General features: G+C 42.6%; 2 protein-coding genes and 1 pseudogene across 6 annotated transcripts in view; 2 read left to right on the top strand and 1 right to left on the bottom strand.

Moving 5' to 3' along the window:
- Positions 1-3713, top strand: part of Ndufv2 (NADH:ubiquinone oxidoreductase core subunit V2) — a 40056-nt gene extending 36343 nt beyond the window's left edge. For both annotated transcript variants that reach the window (XM_004656844.3, XM_045143727.1), the window contains one exon: positions 3566-3713. In XM_004656844.3, coding sequence (XP_004656901.1) covers positions 3566-3659 — 94 coding nt within the window. In that variant the 3' untranslated portion in view covers positions 3660-3713. The remainder of the gene's footprint in view (positions 1-3565) is intronic.
- Positions 3714-5531: 1818 nt separating this feature from the next.
- The window catches only part of Ankrd12 (ankyrin repeat domain 12), a 194569-nt gene continuing 176177 nt past the window's right edge, over positions 5532-23923 (top strand). For 3 of the 4 annotated variants that reach the window (XM_045142702.1, XM_045142703.1, XM_045142700.1), the window contains exon 1: positions 5532-5857. The gene's annotated coding sequence lies outside the window, so the exon portion shown is untranslated. Of the gene's footprint in view, positions 5858-6366; positions 6388-23923 lie in introns of those variants that run through there. The other variant, XM_045142701.1, reaches the window with a different exon arrangement.
- On the bottom strand, positions 5609-23545 carry LOC101594751 (annotated as a pseudogene).

Here is a 23923-nt window from a genome sequence, read left to right as displayed (position 1 = left end):
GAGATCAGCTTAAACCATAATTTCTTTCAAGTTTTGAGTACTTTAAAAAGTTTCCTAGCTAGGCCTTGTGCACATAGGAGGTTGAGGTAGGAGAACTAAGTTTGAGATCAGCCTGAGATACATTGATATATATCCATTGATTCATATTGATGTCTTGTCTCAACCCCAAAATCTCAAGTACCTCTTCTGATATAATTCCAAACTACTAATTATGTTTAGAACCTGCTACTTCTCATGATCCCTGATTTAGATGATTCACAACATTAATTCAAGATTTTTTTTTCTTGCCATACAATAGGCAGATACTTTGTCCATTTTCCTGTGATACATTTCTCAGCCTTTATTTTGCAATTTATTTTGAATGCTTCCTGTGTGTTTGCTAGGCATTATGTTCGGTTGTACATAGTTATGAACAAAATGAAGTTTTCATAAATCTTATATAACTAATGTCTGAATGATGGTATGAAGAAAACTGAAGCAGAACTAGGAAACAGAAGAGAATGACTGGAAGTAAGATTAAATCAGGAGAGTCCTTACTGGAGTAGTATCATCTGAGTGTCATGGCCTGACTGATGAATTAATGTAAAGATCTGGAGGTTACAGAAGGGGGAAAAGATGTATCAACATATTGAATAAAACAGTATGGTTGCATTGAAATGAGTTGAGAGGAGGTATGGAAGGTAACAGAATAAGTCTGCATTAAGTAATCTGAAATGAATCTTGTATACAGTAAAAAGCTGCAGTTGGAATAGTTTCAGTAGGGAATAAGAAAAAATGATCCTGTTAAAAATAGTGGCTTAGCTGAGCATGGTGGTGCATGCCTTTAATCCCAGAATTTGGGAAGCAGAGGTATGAGGATTGCTGAAAGTTCGAGGCCACCGTGAGACTACGTAGTGATCCAGGTCAGTCGGGGTTAGAGTGAGACCCTACATCAAAAAACCAAAAAAAAAAAAAAAAAAAAGTGGCTTAAGGTGCTAGGGGGATGGGTCAGTTATGAAAGTGCTTGTTCAATCCCTCAGAAACCATCTTTTTTTTTTTTTTTGGAGGTGGGGGCGGAGGTTGGTTAGTTTTCAAGGTAGCCCAGGCTGACCTGGAATTCATTATGTAGTCTCAGGGTGGCCTTGAACTCATGGCAATTCTCTTACCTCTTCCTCCTGGGTGCTGGGATTAAAGGCATACACCACTACTCCCAGCCATCTTTCTTTTTCTTTTTTTTTTTTTTTAAGTATTTTATTCACTTATTTGAGAGAGATATGAGGAGGGAAAGAAAGGGCATGCCAGGGCCTCTAGCCACTGCAAACACTGCAAATGAACTTCAGACGTATGGACCACCCTGTGCATGTGGCTTTTTTGGGTAATAAAAAAGTTTGGTGGGCTGGAGAGATGGCTTAGCGGTTAAGCGCTTACCTGTGAAGCCTAAGGACCCCGGTTCAAGGCTCGGTTCCCCAGGTCCCACGTTAGCCAGATGCACAAGGGGGCGCACGCGTCTGGAGTTCGTTAGCAGCGGCTGGAAGCCCTGGCGCGCCCATTCTCTCTCTCTCCCTCTATCTGTCTTTCTCTCTGTGTCTGTTGCTCTCAAACAAAATAAATTTAAAAAAAAATTTTTTTTAAAAAAGCTTGGCATGGTGGTGCATGCATCTGTATTAAGAGTGCTAAAGGAGGAGCCGGGCGGGGTCAGCCTGAGCTAGAGTTAGACCCTGCCTCGAAAACTCAAAAATAAATTAATTAATTAAATTAAAAAAAATTAAGCCGGGTATGGTGGCACATGACTTTAATCCCAGCCCTTTGAAGGCAGAGGTAGGAGGATTGCTGTGAGTTTGAAGCCACTCTGAGACTACATAGTGAATTCTTGGTCAGCCTGGGCTGAAGCGAGATCCTACCTCGAAAAGAGTGTAGGGAAGTTGAGAAAGAATACTCAAGGTTGTCCTCTGGACTCTATGCACATGCCCATGTGCAGCTGGATACATGAACATGCATGTGTGCACATAAACACACAAAATACTGTCTTGAGTTGGGTGGGTATAGTGACATAAGCTGTATTCCTAGCCACTATAGTGCAGTGACAGAAGGACAACTCAAGTTTGAGGACAGCCTGGTCACATAGCAAGTTACAGGCCAATTAAGGCTACAAGTTAGGCCCTGCCTCAAACAGATCAAACAAAGAACCATTCTTAGAATCTGGGCATGGTGCTGGGCAGTACTAAAGAGGAAGTGCTGAGCTGGGCCGCAGTATCAGAGGCCAGACAGGGCACAGGTAAGCAGTTAGCTACATAAATATATATGGGAGTGAAACAAGACAGGATTTTCCACCTAGCCTCATAATTTACATTTAGAACCTGTTTGTTTTCTTCGGTTTGTGTTACCGTGTCCAATGTCCACCATGATCTAAAGCCTTAAAAAAATACGAGTGTTATTAATATAATTTAAAATTAGCAAACACAATACATTTAAGAGTTTACTTCTATGGGGTATCTAAAGGAAATTCCAGATACAGAGTGCATGTGACTTTTTCCCCCTTAAACTGTGACAGTGAATTTCACTCTAATAAATTCACAGGGAAAAAGTAAAAAATACAGCTTTAAAGGGGCTGGGGAGATGGCTCAGCAGTTAAAGGTGCTTGCTTCCAAAGCCTGCCACTGATTCAATTCCCAAGCCACCCACATGAGCCAGTTGCAGAAATGTGGTACAAGTATCTGGTGTTCGTTTACAGTGGCGAAGGGCCTGGTGTACCCGTAACACACATGTACAAATTAATTTTTAAAAAGAACATATATAGAACAAATACATCCTCTGGAGTTGGCAAGTTTTGCTGAAATTCTCAGCTTCTAGTGCTTAGGCAGATGCTTATTTCTCACAACGCTGCTTCATTGTAGAATAAAGCCACTGTTGCTTGTCTCATGGTATTGATGTAAACATGATAACAGCTATTAAGTACACTGATTTAAAAATTATAACTATTTATTTTGTCTTGTTATTTCTACTTTTATGATTTTTAAAATATTTTATTTTTCATTTATTTATGACACAGAGAGAGAGAGAGAGAATGGGAGTGCCAGGGTCCATAGCCACTGCAAATTAACACCAGAAACATGTGCCACCATGTGCATTTGGCTTATGTGGGTTCTGGGAAACCATACTTGGGTCCTTAGGCTTTGTAAGCAAGCACCTTAACCACTAAGCCATCTCTCCAGCATGTTTTGATGCATCCTTTCACATTTAACCTTGGGAAGAGAAAATCTTGAGGTTTAGAGTATGAATTGAATACGTCATGCTGATTCTTGTGGTGGGGAGGGAATCTTTTCTTAATTGGATGTTGTGAGGAACCAATCATAAATTTTTTAATGTAAAAATTTACAAATGTGAAGCCAGGTATGGCACACCTCTTTCATCCCAGCACTCGGGAGGCAGAGGTAGGAGGATCACTGAGTTCAAGGCCACCCTGAGACTACATAGTGAATTCCAGGTCAGCTTGGGCTACAGCGAGACCCTACTTCAAAAAAAAAACAAAAAATTACAAATGTGAATCATTAGTAGTTAATTTAATGTTGCTTATTTTTCTTTTCAGGAGTGGACGTTTCTCTTGTGAGCCAGCTGGAGGTCTTACCTCCTTGACTGAACCACCCAAAGGACCCGGCTTTGGTGTGCAAGCAGGCCTTTAATTTATATACAATTGTAAACATGTTACTGGAGAAATAAAATATGAACCTTCTGTATATAGGCTTTGTATTTGCTTATTCCAATCTGTGTTTCTTGAGAGTAATTTAGCAACTTACATCTGTAAATAGTCAACAGACTATGATTGAAGACTATTATATAATCAAGTTAACAATAATTACTTCAGTGTCACCTTTTTTAAAATTTTCGTTTACTTTTATTTATTTGAGAGAGTATTATGGTTGCACCAGGGCCCCTTGTAACTGCACATGATTTTGAGACATGTGCCACTTTGATCATCTGGCTTTATGTAGGGTACTCGGTGATCAAACTCCCAGCAAACAGGCTTTGCAAAAGTGGCTTTAACTGCTCTCCATTGTTACCTGTTTTCAACTGCCAGGGTCCTGATGTTACTGTGAGTTATGCATAAGTCCAGCCAAATTTTATTTAACATATTTCTATAAGCTTTCCTTATTCAGTAAGTACTATAATTACTTATTTTTTGCTGGAGCTATAATTTCAGTGGGAGTCTTCAAGAACGGAAATGGTTTTTCAAGACCCACAAAAAGAAAAGCATTTTCCTTCCACCCTGGAGCTCTCTTGACCTTCTCATAAGCAACTGTTTCTGCATTTCCCATCACACTCAAATGTAACATTATTCCATAAAGTGCTCTTGTACTGTTCATAGGGAACTTTATTTATTTGCATGTATGTGTACCCGGTTCACCAGGGTGTCTTGTCGCTGCAATCAAATGTGTCTCGTTTTATGTAGGTGCCTGGGGAACTGAACCGGGGCCGCTTTTATCCTCTGAGCCATCTCCCCACGCCCTTGAATCTGTTTTATAGGTGGGAGAGATCAGGAGCCCAGAAAAGTAAAAATAACCTTGATTTTTTTTTTAATGCAGGTTTATGTTTCATGTAATTTGTTAGGGCTTAATTTTCCCTGTCAAGTGCAAATGTCACATCAGAACCTTCAGCTTTTTAGTTACATAAAGGACAGTCTCAAATTCTATTGATTACGGTACGAATATATATATTGAGTTTAGAGGTCCCAACGATGAAGAAGATGGTGGCCCGCAAAGTATGTTAACCTGGGTGGTTAAGGCACAAATTGTTGCAGACTAACCGCTGTAGCATTTAGAAAGAATACAGGCTGTGGCTGATGAGGTAAATGTTCCTCACACACTTCTCCAGGACCTGAGCAATTTCCCTCTGAGAATCCTCAATGCCTCCTGTGGGGCGGGGGGAGGTCACTGAAATTTTGTTTAAAATGGCCAAAGCACTGCTGATGGGCGTTCCTCGCTCCAAGAGCGTTCGGCTACGCTTTCGGGGCGGGCGCAGCGAGGGCCTCGCCAGCGCCCCGTGGCTGGCACGCGCCGCGCACACCCGCCTCTCAAAACCGTGGGACCCGCCGGCAGGCAGGTGCCACCGCCACCAGCAAGCCCCGCCCACGGCCCGCTGCAAACACCCCGCCTCAACACCCTACACGGCGCCTCTCCATCGCCGCCGCCATTTACAGAGGTTTCTCGCCAGCCACCGACACCGCAGTCATTTGCGGTAACCAGCGACGGTGGAGTCCATCGGCGCGCGGGGCTCCTCGCGGAGGCCGTGCGGTGCCGTCTCGGAGCCGGGTCTCGGCTCATCCTAACCTCCCCAGCCGAGCACTTCCGGCCCACGCCCCACAGCGCCCGGCCCGGCACGTTCCGCCTCCCCGCCCGCTCGCTCGCTCGCTCCCTCGCTCGCTGACAAGATTCTCTCCGGAGAAGCCGCGGGAGGGGCGCGCGTCGGGGGCGGGGCGGGGCGCGGCGGTCACGCCGTCCGTCCCGTGCTCGCGATGGTCACGTGCCCGCGCCGCAGCCAATCAGCGTGGACGCTGTCCGGGGGAAGCCAAGGAGGCTTGTGGTGAGAGACAGACCGAGACCGGAGATGTTTTCAAGCCCGGCCCCGGCGGCCTTTAAAGGGTTGGTGCCGCGGAGACGGAGATCCTGACGGCGACGGCCACGCGATTAGGGGACTGGTGGAGCGTATAAAGCCTTTCAGGCGCCCGCTGTGCCCCGGGTCCGAGCGGGCGAAGGGGGGCGTGGCGACCGCAGGGGAGGAAGGAGGGCGCGGTTTCGAGTGTGGTCCGGGGACGCCCGGGAAGAGGAGGAGGAGGAGAACCCCCTCTGTGCTGCGCGGCTCGCGTCTCCTTCTCCAGAACCAGGTAGGGGTTCGCGACGCCCCTCTCTCTGCCGACCCCGTCCCCGCCGGAGCCTCCGCGCGCCGCCCGGCCCCCTCGCCTTGCTGCCGCCTGAGGGGGGCCTTGACAGTGACAGGCCGTTACGCGGCCCGGCTCGGTTCTACCGGGACCGCCGCCACCCCGCCTCGGCATCCCGAAAGAGCCGCAGCGCAGGTGGAACTGTCGCCGGAGGAGGGCCGGGATGGGGAGGGGAGGACGGGAACGAGGCGCGGGCGGTGGCTGGCTGGCTGGCTGGCTGTCGCGAACCGTCTCCGGCCGCCGCCTACCGGAACATGGCGCGGCTGGCAGCGAGCGAGCGAGCGCGGCCGAGAAGGGCGCCGCCAGCGCACCGGGACGGATGGCAGGGCGGGGGCGCGCCCGGCCGCCGCGCGCTCCCGGCGCAAGCCGCGCGACGCTACGGTGCGGTGTGGTGCGGTGCGGTGCGGTGCGGTGCACGGTCGCCGAGGACTCGGTGCGGGCTGTGGGGCGTCGGAGGCTCCGCGGTCCTGGGAGAGGTGGGTGAGAACGAGAAGGCGGGAGTGGGGGGGGGGAGCTGGTGGATCGATCATCGCTCCCGGAGCTTAGTGAGAAAGGAATACAGCCGTGCGGGGCAGTTCCGTCTCGAAATGCCAGTGTGACCCTTGCATGGCCGTCGGTGGGGCCATCAGGTCCCTCATTGCTGTTCCCAGTGCGGGTTCCGGTGATGTCCTGGAGCGCGTTGCAATCCCAGATCTGATGTGGAAGAGTAATGTGGGGTGTGTATGTGTCGGGGTGGGGGGGGGGTGACGCATCCTCGAGGATGGGAAGCGTTGAATAAACGGTTGTACAAAGAGATCACCGAAGCCCAGCTGACAGCTGTTTTCATAATCACAGTGAGAAACTGTTTAGGGACAGGAAGTTAAACAATTTTTTGCACTAGTTTGAAATCGTAGGAAACATTTTTGAAGCCGTGCGGTTATGGGGGTTGTAATTTCCCCTTGGACACCCCGCAGACTGGGGTTGAAAGTATGTTGCAAATCCAGCGGATCTGTAACGCTTTGGGATTATCGCTAATCCTCTAGTTGAAATGAACTTGTTTTTTCAGTCCCCATGTTTGTTATTTTTTTAAGGGTCTGTGTAATTTATAAATTTATAATATAAACCATAAGCGAAAGATGGACTACTGAAATAGCTGTTTTTGAGTAAGCTGTTTATTAAAAACATATGCCCAAATATGCCGTTAATCTTGGGCACTGATCTTTTTCATTTTCTTCAATCCTTACACAAAGGCTTTCTTGGAGATTAGCTCAGAACTGGCAAGACATAAGCTCTGTTGGTGCCAAGTAGCTTAAAAGCAAAAGGAGATAGTGTCGACTATGTAAGATGAAGACGTTATATTCAGATTTTGAGAAGACTTTCATTTCACTGAAAAGCGAAAATATATAAAGGTTCTGAAATGCTTCCCCCAGAGATTATAGATAACCCGAGAAAGATCTTAATGCTTAAGAATCTTTTATACTTGATAGAAGCAGTAGTTAAATTTCCAATGCTCTACAAGACAGCCTGACTCAGGTCAAAATTAACAGTTCAGTGTGTGTTCTGTGTTGTTTGGGAGACTGGCAATGTTTTCTGGAAAGAGAACCAGGATTCGTGGAAGCTAAATTGAGTTCAAGTATGATGCCTTTATTAAATTCATAGTTTCTGTAGTCGTCGTTAAAATAGTTTCATGAAGTAAGCAGATCTGGAAAAGTGGAAATCTATGGGTGTATTCCATGAATATTTGAGGCGGATTTAAGAGAACAAAAATATTGAGGAAAGAACACACTGTAGCTGAAAATATGTTTTGCAGTCATTCATATTGGTTCTTTAATATCCAAAAGAAAATGTTTGAAATTTTTTTGTATGCAAGTGTCCAAGCAGTGAAGTAAACTGAAATGGAAGATGCCTTTATCAAGATGACAATGTTTCTTCCTTATAGAAGTTGCTGGAAAATGTGACTGATAGTCTCAGAGATTGGTTGAAGAAATGGTAATTGATTAGGATATTTGGAAAAGGTACTTTTATTTTTAAAATTGTGAAGAATCGTTGCAAAAATATTTCAGGCTTTCTGTGTTGCTGACTAGTTAACTTTTCTGTTAATTTTGTTTGTTTACTTAAGATAGGGTCTCTTATGTATCTTTTAGCCTTGAACTTGCTGCATAGCTTGAGGATAACCTACTGCCTCTGCCCCATACTCAAGTGCTGGGATTACAGGCATGCACTTTTTGTTGATTTCTTTTTATGTAGTACTGGGCTCGAACCCAAGGCTTCATATATGCTAAGGAAACACTCTTCCAACTGAGCATCTCCAGCCTCTTTAAACCAGACTTGAAGTTTTTTGTTTGTGGCTCTAGGATTGAATCTCGGCTATTGCGTCTGCCAGTCAAGCCCTCTGCCACTGTTCTACATCCCCGCTTCCCCCCCCCCCCTTTTTTTTTCTTGAGACTAGGTCTTAGTAAGTCGACCAGGAAGGCCATAATTTTTCCATCCTTCCTGCCCAAGTAGCTGGAGTTATAGGTCTGCGCCAGTAGTCTCAGCTTCTTATGTTATTAGGAGCATTATTTTAATCTAAAAAGAGAACAGTGAGATTAAAGCTAGTCTCCCTCTAGTTAATTTGTGATTTAGCCTAGAAGTTTATGTGAGATACTGATTTTCCTGTTTTTTTAGTAATAGCCTTATAGGGTAATAGTAATTCTTTAGTAATAGCTTTAGTGGGGAGAACATTGAAATGTAATTGAGAAGGACTTAATGTTTTTGTCATGTTCTATTTTTTGTTTGTTTGTTTGCCAAATCACATTAACACTAAGAACCTTGGCTTCTCTAATCTACAAAATTTTCTGGGGATGTAGCAATGTGGTAGAGTGCTTGGTTAGCATGTGTAAGCCTCTCACTCAAGTCTCAGCATTTTTATTTTATTTTTTAAAGGTAGGGTCTCACTCTAGCCCAGGCTGACCTGGAATTCACTCTGTAGTCTCAGGATGCCTTTGAACTCATGCAGTCCTCCTACCTCTGCCTCAGTGCTGGGATTAAAGGCATACAGCACCACGCCCGGCAAGCCTCAGCATTAAAAAAAAAAAAAAAAAAAAAAAAAAACTTTTTTTTTATTTATTTATTTGAGAGAGACAGAGAGAAAGAGGGAGAGAGAGAACAGGCACTCCAGGTCCTCCAGCTACTGCAAACAAACTTCATAAGCATGCGCCTCCTTGTGCCTCTGGCTTACATGGGTCCTGGGGAATTGAACGGGGGTCCGTAGCTTTGCAGGCAAATGCCTTAACTGCTAAGCTATCCCTCTAGCCCTTTCCTTTTTTTAGTTTTTCGAGTTAGGGTCTCACGGTAGCCCATGCTGACCTGGAATTCATTATGTAGTCTCAGGGTGGCCTCGAACTCATCGTGATCCTCCTACCTCTGCCTCCCAAGTGCTGGGATTAAAGGCGTGTGCCACTATGCCCTGCTAAGCCTCAGCATTATTACTAATGGTAATAATCATTTAATTTTTATGCATAATTTGCAGAGCTGTTGGGCGGAAAAGTGAAACATTATATAGAAAACTTTATGTGGTTGTTAATTTTTTAGATCTTTGTGTGTATTCATGAAGGTCAGAGGACAACACCAGGTGTCGGTCCTTACCATCCACCTTGTTTGAGACAGGATGTCTGGTTTGGCTGGCCTAAGAGCTTTTGAGGATTCTCCTTCCTATCTTGTGCCTTAGGAGTGCTGAGATTACAGGTGCATACCGTCAGGTCAGGTGTTATGTGGGTTCTGGGAATCTGATCTGAGGTCTTCCCGTGTACAGCATATATTTTCCCCACTGAGCCATCCCCTAAACCCTAAGAAACTTTCATACAGATAAAATGTGGTAATGCTGTTTGTAAAAAAAAATGTAATTCCTTAAGTGTAACAAGGTGTCTTTAGGTTTTTCATTAGCCTTAGCTTTATTGTTTTCCACGCCTGCTGTTTTGGCAGATTATAACTCCTTGTAGGTAGATTTTTCTGGTCCTCACTTAATTCTAATCTTAGTAAAGCAGTTTACAAATATTTAAAATATTACCTTAGCCCTCTGATTTCCCCTGGAAAATATAAAGTTACTTCATCCGACATTTGAAAACATTTTTGTAAAAAAAAAAACACTCGGGCTGCAGAGATGGCTTAGCAGTTAAGCGCTTGCCTGTGAAGCCTAAGGACCCCGGTTCGAGGCTCGGTTCCCCAGGTCCCACGATAGCTAGATACACAAGGGGGCGCACGCATCTGGAGTTCATTTGCAGTGGCTGGAGGCCCTGGGCCCATTCTGTCTCTCCACCCCCACCCCCGCCTCTTTTCCTCTGTTGCTCTCAAATAAATAAATAAAAATAAACAAAAAAATTTTTAAAAACACTCATGCATGCATAATCTGCTTCCTTGACAGTGGCTTTTTAAAAGTAATAGGGCTGGAGAGATGGCTTAGCGGTTAAGCGCTTGCCTGTGAAGCCTAAGGACCCTGGTTCGAGGCTCGATTCCCCAGGTCCCACGTTAGCCAGATGCACAAGGGGGCACACGCATCTGGAGTTCGTTTGCAGTGGCTGGAAGCCCTGGCGTGCCCATTCTCTCTCTCTCCCTCTATCTGTCTTTCTCTCTGTGTCTGTAGCTCTCAAATAAATAAATAAATAATAAAAATTAAAAAAAAAAAGTAATAGTGAAAGCATATAGTAGCGATGTTAACTTGTCTCTTGCTAGCTTCCAAGTAGGGCAGAAGCAGGAAATAATTTTCTTTATAAACTCAATTTTCAATAGTTCTTGTCTGGGTCATCTGAGTGACTGAAAATATATAGAAATGCTGAGATGTTGGTCATGTCTGTAGTTTTAGCACTTGGGAGGCTGAAGTAGGAAGAGTACCACAGACTACAAGTGAGCCTGGACTAAACTGAGAACTTGCCTCAAAAAAAAAACAAAACAAAACAAACAAAAAAACAAACAGCACTTGGGAGGCTGTTAGGAGGATCACTCTGAGTTCTAGGCCATTCTGTGCTAGAGAGTGTGTTCCAGGCCAGCCTGGAGTAGAGTGAGGCTTTCCTTTGAAAAGCCCAACTAAGCAACAACAACAAAAAATCAAGGTTGGAGAGATGGCTTAGTTGTTAAGGGGCTTACCTGCGAAGCCTAAAGACCCAGGTTCGATTCCCTAGTACCCACATAAGCCAGATGCACAAGGTGGCACATGCATCATGAGTTTGTTTACAGTGGCTAGACGCCCTGGCGCCCTTTCTTTTCCTCTTTGTCTCTCTTTTTCAAATAAATAAATAAAACATTAAAAAAAATTATATATGTGTGTGTGTGTATATATATATACGTATATATATATTTTATATACATACACACACACACACACACACACACACATACATACATACATATAGTGAGAAAGTTTTTAGGGCTGGAGAAGTGGATTTAGTGGTTAAGGTACTTGCCTGCAAAGTCTAAGGATCCAGGTTCTATTCCCTAGTATCCTCTGGAGTTCGCTTGCATTGACTAGAGGCCCTAGCACTCCCATATTCTTATCTGCACAGACCTCTCTCTCTCCAATAAATAAAACCAGGCATGGTGGAGACGCCTTTAATCCCAGCACTTGGGAGGCAGAGGTAGGTGGATTGCGTGAGTTCGAGGCCACCCTGAGACTACAGAGTGAATTCCAGGTCAGCCTGAGCTAGAGTGAGACCCTACCTCAAAAATTAAAAAAAAAAAAAAAAAAAATTCGAAGTAGCCAGGTGTGGTGGTGCACACCTTTAATCCCAGCACTCGGGATGCAGAGGTAGGAGGAGCATTGATTGCTCAAGGCTACCCTGAGACTACAGAGTGAGTTCCAGGTCAGCCTGGGCTAGAGTGTGACCCTACCTCCTACCTCAAAAGGGAAAACCATATATATAAATCAAAGTAAGAAAGATATGTGTGTGTGTATATATACACATATATAATGAAAATGTTTTTAAAAGTTTGTGTTGGTTTTTGTGTAAAGTTTAAAAACCTCTTGTACATTCATTTGATAAAAATGAAAACAAAGGAATGTTACAGCATTGCATAAATTGCCAGAGTATTTATAACCTTGAACACAAAAAGCAATAATAATCATAGGTAGCATTTGCTGAGTACTAAGAATGAGTCTGTAGTCAGAATTTTAAGTACAGTATTTCAGATAATTTTTATAATCCTATAAAACAGATAATGTTCTAACATGCATGGCAAAAGCAAACTGAAGCTGTAAACAGTTGTGAAGGTAGGTGTTCACCAGTTAAGTAGTAATAATTTCCTTTTTCTGCCGGGCACAGTGATACATACCTTTAATCCCAGCACTTGGGAGGCAAAGGTGGGAGGAGTCCCATGCGTTCCAGACCACCTTGAGACTATATAATGAATTCCAGGTCAGCCTGGGCTAGAGCAAGACCCTACTGTGAAGCCCCCCCCCCAAAAAAAAAGGAACTTCCCTTTTTCTTAACTATTTCTCTGCTCTAACTTTAAGTGGTTAGTTGTTTTTTAAAGCATTTTTTTTCTCATTTTTTATTGACAACTTCCATACTTACAGTCAATAAACCATGACAATTCCATCCCTTCCCCCACATTCCCCTTCACAAATCCACACTCCATCATATCCCCTCCCTCTTTCCATTAGTCTCTCACTTTGATGTCATCATCTTTTCCTCCTATTATGAGGGTTTTGTGAAGGTAGTGCTAGGCACTGCATGCAAAGTCATGAATATCAAGGCCAGTTTCTGTCTGGACAATTGCCTTGTAAGCATTCCTACACTTCATTAGGCTCTTATATTTTTTCCGCCACCTCTTCTGCAATAGATTGACCCTGAGCCTTGGAAGTGTGATAAAGATGTTTTGGTGCTGAACATTACTTGATCATGTCTTCTCAGTACTATGGTGCCTTTTGGGTCATCCCAGAGGTCACCACCATCTGAAAAGAGAAGCTTCTGTAACCAAAAGTGAGAATATCATTAATATATAAGTGTGAATGTTAAGTAAAATGCTTACAGGGCAGTTTGGTGGGCATAATATATGTAGTTAGCCAGATAACAGCAGGCGTTACACTCTTAATGCTCATGATCTTCTCCACCAAATGCTTTGGATTAAGTTTTCAGTACCAGGCTTGTATTCCCTCCCATAGAGTGGATCTCTAGCCCAATTAGAGAGCAGTTGGTTTCCCCCATAACAGACATGCCACTATTGCGCCCATTAGCTCATTTGGCCTGGTTGGCCTAACTTGAGGCTTGTAGTGTCCACTGTCTTCACCACTGATGGCTTCTGTCTCCCATAGGACATGCAGCTTTTTCTACCTTTCTGTCAGCTGGTCTACAGGGAGGAGATTTTTAGCTCAGCTCCAGTTTGATTTCTCAGTGACCTTGCAGCCCAGGTCTGTGGAGTCCAAAGAAATACAGTCTTATTATCTATTCCTGGTGGGAAACCAAGATCCTTGGCAATAACCTAGAATATTTTGGGGGCATCAGAGACCTCCCTGGCCAACAACTCACTAGAAGGTATCCCATCACTGGCACTGAAATTTTTTCTAGTAAAAATGCCTTCTAGGTGTGCCATTATCCAAAAAGATAGGTTATCATATGGCTTATTCATAATAGCCTGAATTTTTTTAAATTTACTTTATTTTGAGAAAATGAGGGGGGGGGAATGGGTGTGCCAGGGCCTTCAGCCACAGTAAACGAACTCCATATGCATGAGCCACCTGCATCTGGCTTACATGGGTACTGGGAAATTGAACCTGGGTCCTTTGGCTTTGTAGGCACATGTGTTAATCACTAATCTATCTCTCCAGCTCCAATATCCTGAATTTTGATTAACCCTTCCACCACCCTTCTTTTACTCAATCTCTTTCTCTGACCTCCCTTAAGCTATCCCACCTGCAGTAATGTGTTCTTCTACTTACATATATACAATACCATCCCCTTAAGTCCACCCCTGTCCTTCCTCCCTTATAGCCCTTTTCTAGCTTACTGGCCTCTGCTACCAATTTTTACTCCAAACTCACACAAAAGTTTGAACATTTGTAACTAGGATCCACATATGAGAGAGAACATGCAACATTTGGCTTTCTGGGTCTAGGTTTCCTCACTAAGCATAATCCTTTCCAGATCCATCCATTTCCCTGCAAATTTAATTTTTCTTTACTGCTGAATAGAATTCCATTGTATAAATGTACCATATCTTCACAGTTCATTTATCAGTTGAGGGACCCCTAGGCTAGTTCCATTTCCTAGCTACTGTGAAGAAAGTAATGATAAACACAGTTGTGCAAGAATCTCTAAGGTAGTGAGAAGAGTCCTTGGGATATATGCCTAGGAGTTGTATAGCTGGGTCATATGGTAAATCTAATTTTAGCTGTCTCAAGAACCTCCACACCGATTTCCACAGTGGCTCTACCAGACTGTATTCGTACCAGCAGTGTAGAAGGGTTCCTCATTTTTACATACTCGCCAATATTTATTGTCTTTTGCTGTACAAACACTTTATAATTTCACAAGGTTCCAGTGTTGATCAGTGGTTTTATTTCCTGAGTTACTGGGGTTATATTCAGAAAGCCATTGCCTATGACAAAATGTTGAAGGGTTTCACCTACTTTTTCCTCTAGCAGTTTCAGATTTTCAGGTCTAATATTAAGGTCTGTGATCCATTTGGACTTGATTCTTGCGCCTGGAGAGAGATAAGGATCTGTTTTCATTCTTGTACATCCAGATACCTAGTTTTCCCGGCACCATTTGTTAAAGAGGCTATCTTTTCTCCAGTACGTGTTTTTGGCATTTTTGTCAAAAATCAAATGGCTGTAGCAGCCTGAATTTATTTCAGGGTCCTCTGTTTTGTTCAACTGATCTATGTGTCTGTCTTTGTGCTGTTACCATGCTGGTTTTGTTACTGTGACTTTAGTATAGCTTAAAATCGGATATGGTGATAATGTAAGACTTATTTTTTGTTGTTGTCATTTGTTTTTCGAGGTAGGGTCTCAACTCTAGTCGAGGCTGACCTGGAATTCACTATATAGTCTCAGGGTGGCCTCAAACTCATGGCAATCCTCCTACCTCTGCCTACCAAGTGCTGGGATTAAAGTTAAAGGCATGCGCCACCACACCTGGCAGCCTTATTTTTCTTGGTCAAAATTGTTTTGGATATTCAATGTTTTTTGTGTTTCCAAATTAATTTTAGGATTTTTTTTGTATTTCCATGAAGAATATCATTGGAATTTTAGTAGGGATTGCATTAAATTTGTATTACTTTTGGTAAGATTAACTTTAACAATATTGGTTCTTCCAATCCAAGAATAAGGGATGTCTTTCGATTTCCTAATGACTTCTGCAGTATCTTGCTTGGTGTTTCAAAGTTTTCATTGTAGAGATTTTCACTTCCTTAGACTTATTCCAAGATAATTTTCTTATTGTTTTTGGTTTTTTGAAGTAGGGGCTCAAACTTGGTACTTTTTTTTTTTTTTGAGGCAATTGTGAATGGGAGTGATTCCCAGATTTCATCCTCTGCATTTTTGTTGTTAGTGTATAGAAGAGCTACTGATTTCTGTGTATTTATTTTGTATCCTGTTATATTGGTCTGTCTTGTTCTTCTTTTTCCAAGACCTTAAGGTGAAGCATTAAGTTGTTTACTTGTGGGAGGGAATATGATGGAGAGTGGAATTTCAAAGGGGAAAGTAGGGGGAGAGAGGGAATTACCATGGGATATTTTCACAATCATAGACGTTAATTATAAAAATAAAAAGAAATAAAAAATTGTTTACTTGTGAACTTTCTAATTTTTTTCTAATTTCTTGTTTTTTTATTTTTTAAATACCTCATTTTATTCAGATTTTACAAAGGAGTGTAAAAGGGAAGGCTGGGAGGTGAGGGGAGATAAAGTAGGGAGAAGGGAAGTACACCACGTAGAGCCCAAAAAGCCCACGTGTAGTTCAGGAGTCCACGTGACCAGATACGAATCAGAGGGGGAAAGTATGGAAAGAAAAGAAAAAAAAAAGTTCAAGGAGCAACTGTCATGTAGGGAGCTGGAGGGATAACGGAGCCCATGTAGAGAGTTCCCAAGTGATATGAGAGAAAGAGAGAACATTGAACGAACGAACTCTTAATTTCTTAATATAGGCACTTAAAGCTATAAATTTCCCTTTAGGATTGCCTTCATTGTGTCCCAATAGTTTTGATATGTTGTATTCTCATTACCATTTTGGTTCTATGAATTTATTGATTTCCTTTTTGGTTTCTTTAATGACCCATTGATCAACAGTCTACTGTTTAGTCTCCATGAATTTGTGTATGCTCTGTAATTTTTTTTTTTTGTCATTGCTTTTGTAGTCTAATTCCATTGTGATCAGATAGAGTACCAGGAATTATTTCAGTTTTCCTGTATTTGTTAAGATTTGCTTTGTATCCTAATAATATGGTCTATTTTAGAGATTGTTCTATTGCTGCTTAGAAAAATATGTATTCTGCAGCATTTGGATGGAATGTTCCTTAGAAATGTTAGGTCCATTTGTTCCATGACATCATTTTATCCAGATGTTTCTCTGTATTATCTTAATCCTTTGTGTTGTATTATAATGTAGAGATTTTTGCATCCTGAGTTAATCTTGTGCTTGGGTTTCCTAATTACCTGCAGTGTTCTTAGCTGTGTAAATCTGACTTTATATACCTTCAGGGTAGGAGTTTAAGGTGCCAAGTGTAGCTCTTGTACTTCAAGACAACAGCAGAAGTAATTCTAGGTGTTGAGTTTGCCTGCTATTCAAGTATTCTAGTGGGCTGGGTGGAGCAATTTACTGGCAAATTCTAAAATTCAATTGAATAATATACACATTCAATAAAAACCAGCAGAGATTTTATGCAAGAGTGGTGATTAAAGCAAACAGATAACCTTATAAAGCCAAAGTCCCCAAGGGTGTGTGTTGCTCAACACCCTCAATCCTGTCAGCTGGGAGGTTGAGATTTCTGTTCTGAAATGGGTTCTAGGTTAGCCTGGGTCTGAATGAGACCCTGCCCCAGTAATGACAGAAGAAAAAAGACAAAGGCCGTATAAATCTGAAAGCATCAAAGGCAACAATAGCCAGCCCCCAAATGCAGCTTAATTGAGAATGGTAAAGCCAGTACAAATATGTAACCCATAACCTGCCCTTACCTGGAAAGAGTGATTAGCACTTCCAGTGCAGGCCTGTGTACCTGCTTTTTTGTCAGTCAGCCACATTACCTTTTGGGGTGCCTTCCAACCTCACCAATGCTGAGTTCCCACCTTGATTACTTTGTGTTGCACTGTGGATCTGGTGCTCTGATCAGCTGGGCTGGATGCCATGCCACCCGGAGTTGAATGAGTTCTCCAGTGGTTTCCAGCCTTGGTGGTTGGGGGATGGCAGACTTTGTAGGAAGCCTGGAGTTGTACAGAAACTGCTCAGCTAGTCCACTTTGTATTTCTTTCAGCAGCTGTTCTTCTAGCCCCTGCTTTATACCCCCTCAGGTTTCTTGACTTTGCCAGGAGGCTGATGCAAGTGGAAAATCCCCTCGCCTGGTTCGTGCTCCTGCAGCTTGGTGCCGGGCTGGGCTTGTGTGCAGATGGGGACACAGGTGCCTTGGCAGGGTTCTGGACATTTTCCTCCTTTTCTGGAAGATCTTGGTTTCTTCTGCTTCTCTGCTGTGGCCCATAATAACTTATACATCTTCACTTTTTGGAAGAAGAGTGTTATTTTGCTGTGGTTTTGCTTAAATCCTTCCCTAGGCTGGTTTGGTGTGGCTCCTATGCCCCCATCCTACCCAGAAGTCCTGCTATTGATGAATTTTTAAGGCAGTGTTTCTTAAATCAGACTTCATGAAAAATCCTTAGGGGCTGGTAGTGATTCCACTGTCTACTGGGTGGTCAGGAAGAACAATAAAAATTATTTCATGGTAATCAAGAAGCATAAGTCAGGAAGAAAGCTTTTTGTGAGATGCTGATACATTTATGTGGGAGGGTTTTTTTGTTTTTGTTTTTTTGGCTTAGTACTAGGGATAGATGGAACCCATTGTCTTGAAGATGCTAGTCAAGCACTCTTATCACTGAGCTCTACATATCTAAATTTCTAAAGATACACTGTAATCATGGTGATAAAAGGGGTACAGATAGATAACTGGACACATGTAGCACTTTATAAAGGTGTAGATTCAGCTGTGGAAAACTTAAAATGGCATCCAAGATTAGGCTTTCATACTGGTGAGACTCTCCAAAATTCTACCAAATATAAATTTAACTTGAGTCTCTAGAAAGTTAAGTTTAAATATAGAAGTCCTTTAAAACTAAGACAAATAGAATAAATTGTAAAGGCACAAGTTGTATGGTAGAAATAATTTCATTTTCTTTGGTTTATAAAATTTCTGAAATTTTAAAAGTTGTATAATCTGTAGCTAGTTCCTGGCACCTTATTGTTTTGTTTTTCCAGGTAGAGTCTTGCCCAGGCTGCCCTGGAATTCATTATGTAGTCTCAGGGTGGCCTCCAACTCACGGTGCTCCTCTTACGTCTGCCTCCTGAGTGCTGGGATTAAAGTCATGTGCCACCATGCCTGGCCCTAGTCCTTTTTTTTTTTTTTTTTCTTTTTTCTGTTTTGTTTTTTCAAAGTAGTGTTTGGCTTTAGCCCAAGCTGACCTGGAATTCACTATGTAGTCTCAGGGTGGCCTCAAGCTCATGGCGATCCTCCTACCTGTGCCTCCCAAGTGCTGGGATTAAAGGTGTAAACCACCACGCTCGGCTAGTCCCACTTTTTTTTTTTTAAGTTTGAGACAAATTTACTTTATTTTTGTTAAATTGAATACACACATTTTTTGTACGCTAAATCACAGACTTTTACTTGTAACTTATATTAATAAAAACAGAAGATGAAAAGGAAGTTTTTGATGGTGAAGATGAGTTTACAAGAAAGATGGTTTGTTGTTGTGTGGCTTTTATGGAATAGTCATGTCTGTTAGAGCCCTAGAAGCTTGTTTTGGATTAAATCAAACATGGCTCTTGATTTCTTTTTGTTACAGAAGAGAAGTTTGCTTTGAAAATTACCTGAGAAAAAGAAAAGTTAGATTCAGTGCCTGTCAGATAATGCACACTAAGTAAATGACAAACTGTAAAATGCCCTCAACTGTTGTCTGGTTTGTTTCCTTAGCAAGCCATGTAACAAGCACTCATTATATTAAACACAGGAAAAATTACCTCTTTGTCCACTTAATTTTACTTCATAGTGTTAACTAAATACTAATGACTAGCTTATGTGTAGGGAGAGAAAACTATTTGGATGTGGATATGTTGCTACTCTTATTGTTATTTCATTTGAGCCTAACAAAACTACTCTACATTTTCTTGGGTCTTTAATGTGTTTTCTCTTTATTCCCTCCCAACTCCGCTCCCACTGCCAGTGATAGGTTAAACCAATAGCAAGGGCCACAGACGTGCCATCCATGTCTTACTGTATGCCATATTCTGGTCAGGTCTCAAACTAAGCTTTGTGAAAGGGCTCACCAATAAACACTAGACTATGCTCATAGGACTTTTCAGAAATGTAATCAGTGCTCTTGGGTTTGGATGGAGTGTCATTTCTGATCTGTAGAGAGGAATATCACTCCTCTTAGGCTTTGGTAATTTTAAAACTTCACAGTAGGGCTGGTCAATGAAAATCCTCCCTTATACACAAAAGAAATGGGATCTGTGCAACTAAAGGGCCCATACTCACCTCTTATGCACACTCTAATACCACTTGCCTTCAGATAGTATACTCAGAAGGAGGAAAAAACTCATAGTAACAATAGTGATCATGGCGCATAAACACTGTAGCTATGTAAGAACCACAGAAATGGTTAGTGAAACCATTTGAGGGTGGTTCTTTCTTCTCCTGAGACATTGTAATAAGAGTTTAGATTCTTTCCATGAACTTGTTTCTAAAGACTAGTAGAGACTGTTTACCAAATCCACAATATCCTTTGAGTTTAAAGAAATAGCATTGCTTAAAGGTGATCCATTGGTCATTGACCTTTGTGGTGTTGGTTTACAGGATCTGTTCCTGTTGTCCAAAGTAAGGTAGAGTAGATATGAATAGCATAGGGTGCCTAGATAAGGCCATGAAGAGCAGGAACAGTAAGGATCTTTTGCAGTCACGTTTGGATTGCTGTCAGAAATCACTCCATCAAGAAAAAAGGGTTTATTTTGGCTTACAGGCTTGAGGAGAAGCTCCATGATGGCAGGGGGAAATGATGGTATGAACAGAGGGTGGGCATCACCCCCTGGCCAACATAGGTAAACAATAGCAATGGGAGACTGTGCCAAACACTAGAAAGGGGATACTGGCTATAATACCCATAGGCCTGCCCCCAACAATGCAGTGCGTCCAGGAGGCATTAATTTCCAAATTGCCATTAGCTGGAGGCATGGCATTCAGAACACCTTGGTTTATGGGGGGTGCCTCATTCAAGCCACCACATCCTGTCCCAGGCACCCATAAACTGTTAACTATACATGATGTAAATTACAATGCATTCAGTCCAACTTTAAAAGTCCCCATAGTTTTTATCAGTCCTAATGATGTTCAAACATTCCCATAGCCTGAGATCTTTTAACTGAACCATAATACCAAAAAGGTCCCCCTGAAACACATAATGGCACAGAATAAACACACAACAAAAGATGGCATTGGGCATGCCAGAGAAATATTCAACCAATACCAGGTTTAAACTAGGGCAAACATCAGACTGTAGCTCCAGCTCCAACAACTCTAGTCAGTGACAAGTCTCCAAGCCCAGTAATTCTAAACAGCAACAAATCTCTGGAGTTCCAATTCTGTCCCTCTAGCCAGGCTACTCACAGTCCTATAAAACTTCATCTGGGGCAGGCAGCTTTCCTTAGCAACCTTCTTGTGGTCCCAGCAACACCACTTGATCTCTTCTGCAATCCATGGTTCATCTTCACAGCTCCATCAGGTCTCCATGCAGGCATCCAGCAAACCTGCTTCACACTGCCCATGGCCAAACATTTCCAAAACATAAGACCTTGTTGTATATTCAATGATCCTGTCTTTTCTGCATTTATTGTACACCATAATACCAGGTAGGGTGCTAATTTGTAAATCCATTGAGGAATAAAGCAAACTTTGAAGAACAGGACACTCCTTCAGCATTCAGGCCCCTTCAATACAGTCTATATTATTTCTGTTGCCCCAATACAAGTCAGCTGACCCAATCTCAAAGGTTGTAATCTCTCACATAATTGCAGCTGAACAGGCAGAAGTTTCAGCCCAAAGATTTCAGTTTTTCTGTGCCATATCCCTCTGCTCATACCAGTACATCTGTACGCAATGCAGCCCTGTACAGCTTATCAGGACAGGGGCATAACAGGAAGCCTGTCACACAAACTGCTTCTGGCAACAGTCCAAATAAGGCTCTTTCTCACCCTCATAAGCCAAACCTCACAGTCCATAGTTCTTACTGCATTCAGGTCTTTCAACTCTGACCAGAATAGTCCATCAAGCTGTACTTAACAGCACTACAAGGCATCTCGTAGGCTGAGGTTTCAAATCCTTTCACATTCCTCTTGAAAACCAGCTACAAAAGGCCAAAGCTATACAGTCAGGTTTCTAGCAACAATCCCACTCCTCTGGTACCAACTTTACTGTTGCAGTCAGGTTAACATTTCTGGCAGAAATCACCCACCAAGAGCTGCTTATGGGAAAATAGGTTTATTTTTGCTTACAGGCTCAAGGGGAAGCTCCATGATGGCCGGGGAAAACAATGGCATGAGCAGAGGGTAGACATCATCTCTTGGCCAACATCAGGTAGACAGCACGAACAGAAGAGTGTGCTAAAACTGGCAGGAAGAAACTGGCTATAATACACATAAGCCCTCCCTCAATAATGCACTGTCTCCAGGAGGCCTTAAATCCCAAATCTCCATCAACTGGGAATCTAGCATTCAGACCACCTAAGTTTATGGGGGACACCTGAATCAAACCACTACAGTATTATTTAGTCATCAAGTCTTTGATGAAGTAGTTCCACGATGAGATGGCAGGAAACTCATTTTGCAGTACCATATGCACTGGCTAAATCACAGGGTGATTCTCCTTGCTTAAGGTCACTGTCAGCGATTGCTTCCTGTGTTCTGATCATCAGTTCTGTGCTTCCTCTGTTCTGATGCATCAGTTCTGTACTTTGTTGGTCACTGAATTGAGGCCCAGAGCATGCTGAATGAATGATGTCTATAACATCAACTTCGGCTGATGAATGTCATCTGGGAACCTGTTTGCTCTGAGTGCATCAGGAGGCTCAGGAAAATCAGTAGAACTATTATCACCTGTTGGCATTTTGCTTGTCAAATGGAAGGAGGAACTTGCTCTGCAGCAACAGTCAGAATGAGGACATGGAGTGTGTGACACTGCACTGTGACATTGTCACTTGTGTTCAGCAGCTATTCTGTGGATAAAGCATGAGCAACAGTGGTCTGAGAAGAAGGAGGAGCAGCAGCTGTGGAGTTACTGAGGAGCTAGCATGAAGAGTTAGGGGAAAGTCTCTTCTGGAGCTTGTTTGAAGGAAGGAAGGTCCATGGAGTTGGCAGTGTACTATAACTGGAAGGATGGGAGAATCCTAAGTGTCTATTGCATTTCACTGCTGCGTGCTACTGGTACTAAGTCAACAGAAGCAAAAGGGAAGTCTGGTGAAGACATATCCAGGAACTGGTGTGGAATTTTCAATGTTTCTGTGGAGACTGGCCCAAGGGCTGAATGATCTTATAAGCCAGATCTGACCATGCTGTACATTGGCAGTCAAATTGCTATTTGGAACTCCAGATTTTGATTTATTCTCCAAAACACTTTTTTCTTTTTGTCCTTTTACTGTTGGATTTTTTTAAATTAACACTTCTACTTCGAAGCCTTTGGTGTGAACAGGCACTGCTCCATCCCTGAGCTAAGAGATCCCAGTGAATGTCATTTCCATCAGTGACATCAAGCTCTGCTAGCTTGAGGATGAGAGTAGCTTCATCCTTCTTGGTCTACTTAGTACATCCACTCTGTTGTCACCTGGCTCTGTGTTTGTCAAATCATTGACAACCTTTGCCAGTTTGTGTTCTTTTTTTTGTCTATTTCCCTCTGTTGGAAGTATCCACAACCATTCAGCACTGATCTTTAACAGAAAAGGCACTTCTACCTAGTGCTGCCCCTATTTTCACCCAGTCACTGACATGCTCTTTCTGGAGCTTCTTGAGTTTTTTAGATTCTTCAAGGGTATACTTTCCCATGTGGTTTCTGTCGTCATAGATGTAAAGGATTCTTCTACCAAAGGAAAACAATGTCCGCTTTATGCCCCATCCTACAGCATTGTAGAAATAGAATCTGTCACCTTTTGTCTTCTCAAAGATGAATTCTTGAGGATCTTTATTTGCTCTATGTATCTTAATATAGGATTCAATATTTTTCCTCAAGATACTGGCTTTTTCCTTGGACCACATCCCCAACTTCCATTTATGTCCTTGACTTGTTAGACATTCTTCATAAACCATCCTTGGTTGACTACTGCCACACCCTCATCATCATCTAAGGAAGGTGTTTCATCCACTTGCTCATTCTGTAGAATCTGGAACTGCATCCTGAATGCCCCAGCAAGCTCATCATCATCCCTTTCTGTGGTTGTGGCCATGGTCACTTCAAAGCTCTGATCATTTTACAGTAGTGGCAGTGAATGGACTGGCATCTGAGAATAGAACTGTCCCAAGTTCTGATCATCCTCATTGGAGAAACAAGACCTCATAAGCAGAAGCTACAAACTGCTTACATCTGCTTACACCTTCTTTTCAAGGGTAGGGGATATAATTCCCTTATTCATCCTGCATAAGCACCACAGACCTATCCAGTTCTGTTGCTGTTGTTTCAGAGTCTCCCTTAACTGTGCTCATTTTTGCAATGGGAGGATCACCTTTGTACTCCCCAAAGAATCAAGTCACCCTCACTTTGACAGATGTACCACTCCCACGTTATCTAGCTTTTTTTTTTCTCTTCCATGTTCCTTCTAATACAG

Source organism: Jaculus jaculus, chromosome 2 (genome assembly GCF_020740685.1).
Source record: "Jaculus jaculus isolate mJacJac1 chromosome 2, mJacJac1.mat.Y.cur, whole genome shotgun sequence".
Classification (NCBI taxonomy): Eukaryota; Metazoa; Chordata; class Mammalia; order Rodentia; family Dipodidae; genus Jaculus; species Jaculus jaculus.
This window is presented reverse-complemented; position numbering and strand designations above follow the sequence as displayed.